Consider the following 10472-nt stretch of genomic DNA (forward strand, 5'->3'; position numbering starts at 1 on the left):
AATCTATGATATGATATGACAAGTATGTATGTGATTTCTTTTGAAATCTATGATATAATATGACAAATATATATGTGATTTCTTTTGAAATCAATGAAATGACAAGTATGTAAGTATGATTATGATAAGATATGTAACGACCTATGTTATGATATGAAGACAGTACCTATGTTATGGGCATATTGTATTGCCAGGTCGTGCATGCTGGTAGTGCACCCAGTATGTCTTCCTTATATATGGATTCCACAACCCGCGGCCACGGGTGGAATCAGAATCTATTTAGATTCGCTAACCCTAACTCACGGGGGTCAACAGTGGGTAACGACCTATGATAAGTGAAATATAAGTTAATGTTCATACTCATGTTATTTATGTATATATTTATGAATATGCACGTTTTTCTAGAAACCTTATGTTTATTATGTTTACTGTATGATGTGTTGCTTATTGAGTATTCGACTCATTTGTATATTTTTATGTTTTTAAACCACCCAAGTGATGATATTTATGAGGATGAGTCTTCAGGATAGGACTTGACCTAGGGAGGCGAGATAGAGGCCTAGACAAATTAAGCTGTGATTAGTTTTATGATTTAAGGTTTAAATAAATTATTTTGATAAGCATATGAGACTTTCATATTTTTTAAAAAAAAAAGTGCTTCCGCAGACTTTATTTTGGATTTTCAGTATTTATTGAAGTTTGTTTATTTATGGAAATCTTTCGCATCTGGTGCTTTGTAAAAAAAAAAAAAAAGCTTTTAAGTTTAAGTTTAGTAGTAGCACACCGACTCCCTGAAATTTTTAAAATGTCTTTTTGGGAAGCAGGGTGTCACACTTATAATTTAAGAACTACCATATTTCTCAATTCCATTGTGTACCTGTTGAGCCTAGACATTGGCTCGTTTGTTTTCAGAAATGAGATGAGATTAAAGTTAAAAAGTTGAATAAAGTATTGTTAAAATATATTTCTTAATATTATTTTTGTTTTGAAATTTGAAAAAGTTGAATTATTTATTTTATTTTGTATTGGAAGTTGGGAAAATTGTAATGATTAGATGAGATAAGATGAGATGTTTTCTGAAAACAAACGAGGCCCTCTAGAGGTTTTGAGTTCTGTCTCTTATAAAAATTTGCTTTTACTCAGCAAGAATTTGACGAGTATTGATATGTACTTTGATTGCAAATTAGGTCTTAAATTATGTTATAGTTTTCAAGAGTTGGGAACTTTATGATGGATGTATAAGTGTTGTAGGTGTCACACTTAACTTTCTTTATGTTTTACAGCATGTTCCTAGAATTAATGGAGAAATTCCTTCAATTGATGAAGTAACTTCAGATCATCAGAGGCTTATGGACAGGTATTGTCCTAAGTGTAGTATTTTCTTGTTAAATTTATAATCTTTCTTACCATTTCCTCTCTCTCTTGGAAGATAATCTTCTCTCTCTCCCCCTCCTCAGTTCTGCTGTTTATTTGTTTTAGAGTAGAGCTTGATAGTTTTTCTCCTCTCAACGGCTTGATAGTTGATGCTGCTTTTTGTGCCTTGTACTCAGATTGCAGATGTACGACTTTGTAGAGCACAAGGTTCAAGGAGATGGTAATTGTCAGGTTAGTTTATCCTTATCCTTAAGCATCCTAACAATTCTCGTAGGGATCTATGAGTTCGTAATTTATACACCATGCTTTAGTTGTAATATTTGTTGAATACTACTTGCTTTGTAATGGTTTATTTTCCCAGTTTCGTGCTTTATCAGATCAATTATATAGCACACCTGACAATCACCAATTTGTTAGGCAACAAGTTGTGAATCAGGTTTGTTTTTATGGAATAGCTACTTTTTCCTGATTCAATTTGAATTTTCTTAGAGCTCATATGTATCTTGATGTATCATTTACTTTTATGGTTTGTTATCATCAGCTAAGGTCTCATCCAGAGATTTATGGGGGATATGTTCCCATGGAATATGGTGATTATTCAGAGAAGATGTCCGAGTACTAATTGAACTTTTTACCCATCTTGCTTTCTCATACTTTTTTTTTAGACTAAGAATCTGCTGACGTTACAGTTTCATTTTAATTGTACTAGGAGCAATGAGTGGGGTGATCATGTCACATTGCAAGCAGCTGCAGATTCGGTATGGTTTCTGATTATCATTTTCCTTCTCTTTGAACTGTGTCAGATCTTGATTTATTTGATAGTCCGGAGGTCCCATCATTATTTGGTTTGTTCAAAGTTTATATATGAAGGTCTGGCAGCCATGGCACTCACCTAATTCCATCGTCAACGAACACATTGCCAAAGTTACTAACTATAATGATAATCCCAAAAAAGAGTCCTTTTGAATTCAGCATTGTCAAGTAAGACCCCTTGTAATTCCCACTAGCAGGGCCACGAGATTGCCCATCATGGGGAAACTGGCTCCTCACATGTTCTTGATTTGTTTGCTACCTCAACTAGATGGTTTCATATTACAGTGGGGTTATCAAGCTCATTGCTTGCCGTGTAAACCAAGTAGGCAAAGATGACTAAAATAATATGCACTATAAACAGAATGTATATAGCTTGCCAGGAAGGTTGCTTTTAGTCCTCTAGCTACTGTGTACAAAATAACCTCCGGTGGTATGAGAAAACTAGCAGCATAAATGTTCACTTCAGTAAGTGCATTTACAATAGCAGATTCACCAAGGAGCAAGATTGTTGTTTTACTAATATTAGTAAAAAAAATATAGGCAAGGAAAACAATGTGTGCAATAGTTCCCCAACAAGTATCAACTGACAACAATTTCTCAAACGGTACAAGCATGAGGAGTCTTTCTTTTTATCTCTACAGCCGTTACACCGAAAAAAGGTACCTGAATGGTAGCTCCACTTACATACCAGAAAGGTCTGCTAACACCATATTTGTTAGGAAAATACTCAAGCCACAAATAGATTGCACAAAATATTCATTTGATTGTAAAGTTACATTTTATTGTAAAATAAATCTAATGGACTATATGAAGTCACACCAGTTTATAAAATTACTTTTGTATAATCTCTTTGTGATTATAACAGTACTCTATTTGCTAAGGTAAATAGCCAAAGTCCCATCAGACATTTTGTCAAACAGCTTAAGCGCCATTCCTTTCCTCCATGCCTGATCAAAAAACCAATTCAAATAACTAAGGCCATACCCTCCCATTTCCAATGATTGCTCGATAACTATTCCCCCAAGGGGAATTTCATTAATCTTACCAACATCACTCCAAACACCTTAAGGCTCTCCTATACCCACACAACAAAACCACAAAACACAAGGAAAAGAAATAGAACGTGGAACAACCAGGATGAAAACATATATACTCAGTACAACCTTTTTACCATCTACCACAAACAGCTTCAGTTGATGGTTAAGAATTCCTCAACAATTTGGCACTCATAAGCAGCGGCAAGCTTGTTTACATATAGTGCATCAGAAAATACCAAAGTTGGGGTGATTTTCTACAACTGGAGCCATCTCTTCCAGAATATCTCTATAAACAACTTGATGTAAACTAAAATTACATACGATTCCTAAATACAAATTTCTTTCGCATTCACTTTGACCGAGGGAACCCATCTTTCCGATGCAAGTAAGCCATGATGGTGTAAAAAGTTTGGGCAATTGCAAGCGATAAGAGCACAAACGCAGCTAATGCCGAAATGAACGACCAAGGAGTCTCAAAATACTTATGTTTGAAGGTCGCCTGCTGCACGTTCCAGCTATTTCTATAATACTCATCCACATTGTCAAACAACTTGGACAAATAAAAATTACCATCAATAATCACGTCCTTGCCCATCTTGTTGATGAAGCACGCAACCTTGTGATCGTTATCAAGATTATTATCCACAATGTTGTGGTGGCGTAGGTACCCAGCATCATTGGCACTTCCCACGAGGCACCCCAAGAAGGTTGCATAAGTGGTGAAGTGTGTGGAGACGTAGCAATGACACTGCTCGAATGCCACGCAATTTGACAAGAAAGAGCACGTGAATTTGTCAAGTGTTAGATGAGGCATCTCAATCACGTCATTCTTGAATTTCACAAGCAAGAAGCTTTCCGCTTGGACCAGATTGAACTTAATCCCCGAGCAGCGGAGCTTTGAGAAGCTGTGCATGACATGGTTTGGTGTGCCACTGCTTTGTGTTATGTCTTCCTTGGGTATAAAGCTTAAATGAAGCAAATCCAGTAAATGCCAGCCTTTTAGATCACGAAACCAGCTGCATAGGAAATCATGGGGTCTTTGCAATCCGGTAGCTTCGTTGAAGAATTGCATAGCAAGCAAGGATAAGGACAAGCTAGACTCCTCCTCGCTAGGCATTTTGGATATTTCAAATAACTTTTCTAGAATAAAGAATGGTATCTGATTCTCAAGCAGGAGGAAGTCCCAATATAAACATGGTAATATCCAACAAACGGTGGCCAGAGGGTCATTGTCCTTGAATAGTTTCCGATCTTTAATCTTGCAAAGAAGTTATATTATAAAGCAGCCATCAAGAACCATCATTTCGATGAACTCATGGCTTTCAAGTTGAATGCTCTCCAAATAGTATTTCATGGCATCCTTTCAAGTGGCTTTGTGCTTTCCAAGTAGATCTCTAAGGTCCTGATCGGTTCTCTGCAGAGTAAGGAGTTGAGATAACGCTACTTGTGCTCCTCAATCATCTTGAGTTGCGGCTTGCCGTGGTGATAGGGCCCGATGGAGACAACAGAAGGATCATATGAGTTGCTGACAAACGTATGGGGGACTTTGAAGATGCAACTTGTGCTTTTGCTGGTGGTTACACTCAGTGACCTTGGGGTGCTCTCAGAGCTCAAATTTATCATTTGTTGGCATTTATTATTTGAGTTATCCCTACATCGAGAAAGTGGATGCAAGCATAAATAAGTATAATTAAAATATTCACTAAGCTAATTAGATTCACTATAAATACTCAAGTACTATATATAATTAAACAAAGAAGTATGTTTGTTAATTAAAAGAGGGTTAAACGCACAATCAGTATCTGACTTCTCACATATTACAAATTGGAACCAAGATTTTCAACTTTTACAACGTTGATAATGAAGAATTTGAGAACTCGCAATCAATTACTTTTGTCAATTTTATATAGAAAATAAATGGGAACACTGCCACTTGCATGTTATAAAAATAACAAAAAATCTCTAAAAAACATAAAAATATATTTCAAAGTCTAAAAATTATAAAACTAATAAATAAATAAGAATATAAGAAAATCTTAAAAATCTAATTTTTTTACAATATATCTAAAAGTTAAAAAATTAAGCAAGATTTATTAAAATAGAAAACTAAAAAAATTTAAAAAATCATTAAACCAGAAAAACTCAACAAACAAATAATTTATTAAAACATGAAAGCAAGAAAAAAACTTGGCAGACATTTTAGTACCAAAAAAACAAAAAGAGGCAGGCAGTTGACTCCCTGACAGCACTGGGCGAGCAAGGGAGAAACCTCCTCACATGCCACCCAGCCAAGCCTTGGTGGCCTAGATTTGTTATTATATTTTTTATTTATAGCAAGGGTATTTTTTATTATATTTATTAATCTTTTGGATTTATTTTATGATTATTATAGTTTAAATATATTTTTATGATTTTATAATGTATTTTTTAAAGTTTCTTTTTCTTAAAATCATTTTAATTTTTTTTTTTTAATTTAATTTAATTTTGGATGTAGCATACTACTCGTGCATGTGTTAGTCATGAATCAAAGATTGAAACAGGCTATTAATTATATGTCATCGACAAGCTTGAGGTTAGTTTTTTAACGGAAGATTGATGGAGGAGGTATTTGATTTCGAGCTATAGATTCTTAACTATCAATGTTGTGAAAATTAAAAATTAATTATGAAGTCAGATTTATAGAAACATAAATATCCAAATACTGTATTTATATTACAAAAATAATTATAATGGAACTAGCAACAGTGCACGTCTGGAAGCAAGGGGTTGGGTTGGGGATTTTGGTAGAGTTTTAGTTCTACCGGAGGCAAGAATTAGGGTCCGTTTTGGTGTATTTTGGGCTGTCTTTCATGGGCTTTTTGAGTTATTTGGGGTTTTCTATTATGGGCAAGGTGTTCTCTTGTATACATTCAATGTATTTGATATATATATAATATTTTTATTTATCAAAAGAAAAAAAATATTGGAATAATAAAACTCGGCAAGACCAAGAACTGAAGCATATTATAATATAGGAACTAGCTAGAACTGTGCCCCATCCATGTTGCTATAACAAGTCTGTTTAGGGCCGTCTGCCCAGAATTTTTATTTAGTTTTTCATTTTTGGATATAATTGGCAATCCAATTATTTAAGCATGTGCAATGAGGCTAATCCCACCATCAACCTTGTTTGCAAGCCCGTGGTGCTGAATTCAAGCTCGATGATCAGACTTAAAAATAGGCTCGACTGGATTTATTGAACAGAACAATCAAATATTCTCCAGATGATTAATCAAGTTCAAGCAATTCATGATTTATTGCAATCTTTTTGGGGCACAGTCCTTTGCAATTAAAAGGTAAAAGCCATAATCAGTCATCACGAATTAGTTTCCTATGACCCAACATGGTGAATCTATTTGGATAATCGAGACAACATCATTGTTAGTTTCATAAAGATGATAAATGAACAAAGAGCAGAATTTAATGTTCAGACAAAGGAGATGCTCAATTCTTGTATAATTGTTACATGTATAACTCCTACCCAGAATCAAACTTCATATTCAACATATATACTACAGAGAAGCAAATCGACAACCTTTAAGGGCACTGAGAAAAGGTAGCAGTTTGATGAGTTCAAGTGAATGATGCAATGGCACCAAGTTGTGTTTCAATCAACTAAACTTTAAGGGCAGGCTTTTCACTTGAAATTCCCACTAGCCTTTTTTATCAGTTTGAAAGGCTTTGTGCAGAAATTACTTTTTTTCTTTTTGCTGCATAAAGGAGTACACATCTAACATCAACCCAGAAAAGTGACAGACTCAGCCTCACAAAACTTCATAATTTAATACAAATGGGTCCCAAATGACTGAACAAAGGAAACCAAGTCTGAACATATGAACATGAAAATGGTTAACGTATAAGTTATAACTCTTCTGCAATAATTTTCCAACTCTATATCAAGCAGAGGAAGTGTAATTTTATAAAATTGAGATTATTTTTAATAAAATAGTTTAATTATGTCAATCGATTTAAAATGAATTATAAGAGAGTAGTAGGATTATAGATAAACCCTGTTGAATGTGGCACATCATCATGTTAATTTCAAGGGATAAATTTAATTGGGTTGGTGAATTTATAAGGGGTTTGCAAACGGCAACTTCAGTCTTCAAGTTTAATAATGCTCTGTTGTGGCCTTATCTCTTTGCTAGAAGAGAGCATTGCTACACAACCTCCACCACACTCCACACTCCACATTTTTTAAAATTTTTTAAATTTTTAATATTTTTTTTAAATTTTTTTTTGAGTTTATTGTTTTTAAATTATTTTAAATTTTTTATTCATTATTCATATAATAAATATTTAATAAAAGAAAAAAAATAAAAATTAAAAATAATGTGGAATGTGGAGTGTTAGGAGGTTGTGAAGATTTTTTGTTAACCGTATGGGTTGCTAAACTCCGTCGTTGACTCGACCACGTACGGCGACGACGCTATCGGTACCTGTTACGTGCGGCTGTCTAGGGGTGCTGTCTGAAGGAAGAACGAAATGGGTTTTATCATTTATGTGAAGGGCAAGTGAGGGCTATGTCATTCACGTCTTATGAGGCCCGGTTGAACCGCGTAACCAAACGTGGCCTTATCTAAGGGTAGGGTAGGTAGAAGCGTCTTTGAATAAACAAAATCATCTCATCAACCGCGTAACCAAGTCTTCTGGGTAGTGATTAAACTCCTCTTAAACAAAATAAACACAAGTCTTGTGCATAGCTTCCTCAGCCGAGAAACTCCAGGTGAAAGAAAACTGTAACACCATCTTCTCCTAGGCTGTCACATATTTTTTATAAAATAAACTCAATAAGATATCTCTTTTTTAATAACTAAAATTAGAATTTATTTTGTAAAACAATATCTAGTAAAATGTCTAATAAAAAGTCTTTCAAAAGTATTAAATGAATAACTGAATAAAATTTAATGACATAAAAAGATTTTATTCTAGAAAGTCTGAAACTAAATTAACTGCTCCTTCTAATCCTGACATGTCTACTCGTGATCATCATTCTCACCTGTGTGGTTAAAAACATGAAAACTAAACTAAAATGAGTCGAAGACTCATTAAGAAATCCATCACAACGTAAACAAAATAAACATAAGGTATTCATAAAAATTTTCATGCTGAGAGCTTAAAATTCATGACTGTTAATACTGATATTTATGCTATGCATGACTAATTTATTAAAATTAACTGACTGATAAGTTTCACTGACTGATATGATTTAATTAACTGATCTGGCTGGCCAACACACTTAACCCTGAGTGTGAGGTTGTGAACCAGCCCCACGTCTCGCTGCAGCAAGGGGAGCCGCTAATAGTATTCTGGCACATTATGGTGGACCACGCTTGAGTCCGTGACTTGCACATCCACCCTGAAACTGAACTGCATTGATACCATGCATCTGAATGGTCATCTTATTAGCAGATCTAATCTTATCTTGCATTTGAACTTAAGATAACTTACGTGTCTTACACACATGAGATGTATGACATAATATATACATAATTATAATTTATAAATTTGAACATGATGCGGAATGACATGATTGTATACTATACTAGATGACATGTTTGCATATGACATGAGTGATTCATAAAAAATGGTTGTCAATGAACTGGCTTAAATAATGCTTATATATAAACTGAACTGTGATGATCCTAATTTATAATCAAATTACTTACCTCGCTATGCTCCTTCTTGAATATCACTTCGTAGCTCGTCACCTACACACATTATTAACTATCACTAAATATGTCTAGGAACAATATATACTAATATCCTACTTAATTAAATTCATGATCTAAAAGATAGTCAAATAAATCTTTTGTTTAACACTATAATCAATAAATCCTAGTATCTAAATTACTTAAATACTAATAACATATTATAATTTGGTAGAATACTTGGCTATTTCAAATAAGTGATAAAAAAATATCCCAATTCTTAAAATAGTTTTCCTTTCTTAACATAATTATTTAATCTTATAAGAAATCTAATAAATATTAATATCGTTTAATTATTCTTAACATAATAATTTTATTTAAATTATGCTAAGTAAACAAATAAATATTAACAAAATATTAGGCTCAATAGTATACTTTTAAAAATATATTTCAAATTCTTTAAACATTTTCTTAAAATACTAATATTAAGCCTAAAAAAATTTCTCAAAAAGTTGTTAAAATATTATAAGATTAAACCCAATTTAAAACACAAGTTCATTTAAAGATCACTAAAATCTGTAAAAGTTAAACCTAGCCCAAAAAAACATAAGTCCACTTGAAATAAGTAATGCATACTTAGGGCCCACTGGCCCATTGTGAATCAAAGTTTCCTTAAAACCTAAGCCAAAACACACGAACAGATCAAGAAGAAAAGTTGTGCGAGAGCAAAAACAGAGGGCTCACCGAGAGAGGGCCACGCGACGGAGATGGGTTTGACTACGATACTAGGCGGCTGGAAGTGGATGGCGCGACTGGGTCTTCAAGGCAGGGTGGTGCGACGCCGAGAGAGGGAGAAAGAGTTTAGATAGAGAAACTGTTAAACCAAAAACAAGAGAGAGAGAAATTGGTGGTCGAAGGCGGTGGGCTTACCGGAAAGGAGTGGGCTCGATGGGGCTGAGCTGGTCGGCGGTTTTTGTGGCCGAGGAGAGGGTGGTCTGCCTGGTGGTTGTTGGTTGTTGGGAGGGAGGTTGCGGTGGCTGCTAGATAGAGAATAAACGGCGCAAAAGTTCTTTGTATTTTTGTGTGTTTAAAACAGAAGATTTTCATGGGATTTTATAGACGATGAGGAGGATATATGGTTGGATTTTTTTTCTGATATGAATTGGTCTCCTATTAGGACTTGGATTTACCAATTAAGGGATGAGGATGAGTATGATGTTAGGATTATAAAATCAAAATATGAGGTTCGGTGGAGATAGGAATAACTAAAATTTAAATTCGGGACGTAAAATCTGATAAAATCTAGTAATAATTATTAGAATTAGTAATAATACAAAACTCTAGTAAATTCAAACAAAATTATAATACTAATTATTAAATTAAATAAATGTAAAATCTATAAGCTTATAAAAATAATAATAATAGAAAAAATGACTAGAAGATTTACTTATATACCTCATATCTATGACTAGTATGTTACAAATCTCCCCCACTAAGAGAAAATCTCGTCCCCTAGATGGAACGTACCTCGATTAAAATAAGTCGGGGTATTTCTCTC

At 34.0% G+C, this 10472-nt stretch overlaps 1 protein-coding gene and 1 long non-coding RNA gene across 2 annotated transcripts; one reads left to right on the forward strand and one right to left on the reverse strand.

Moving 5' to 3' along the window:
- Positions 1–1283: 1283 nt before the first annotated feature.
- On the forward strand, positions 1284–1984 carry LOC108984067. Its single transcript, XR_004801424.1, has 4 exons — positions 1284–1357; positions 1551–1605; positions 1736–1810; positions 1916–1984. It is a non-coding gene; the product is annotated as an uncharacterized LOC108984067 (long non-coding RNA).
- A 1589-nt stretch (positions 1985–3573) lies between these two features.
- LOC108984068 (UPF0481 protein At3g47200-like) lies at positions 3574–4341 on the reverse strand. The gene has a single exon (XM_018955898.2). It carries the CDS (start codon positions 4339–4341, stop codon positions 3574–3576), a length of 768 nt encoding a protein of 255 aa, XP_018811443.1.
- Positions 4342–10472: the final 6131 nt, after the last annotated feature.

The sequence above is a fragment of the Juglans regia genome, chromosome 4, assembly GCF_001411555.2.
Source record: "Juglans regia cultivar Chandler chromosome 4, Walnut 2.0, whole genome shotgun sequence".
Classification (NCBI taxonomy): Eukaryota; Viridiplantae; Streptophyta; class Magnoliopsida; order Fagales; family Juglandaceae; genus Juglans; species Juglans regia.

Bases quoted from the DNA above. Each gene is read 5' to 3' on its own strand.
- LOC108984068 (XM_018955898.2), bottom strand. From the start codon at position 4,341: ATGCCTAGCGAGGAGGAGTCTAGCTTGTCCTTATCCTTGCTTGCTATG.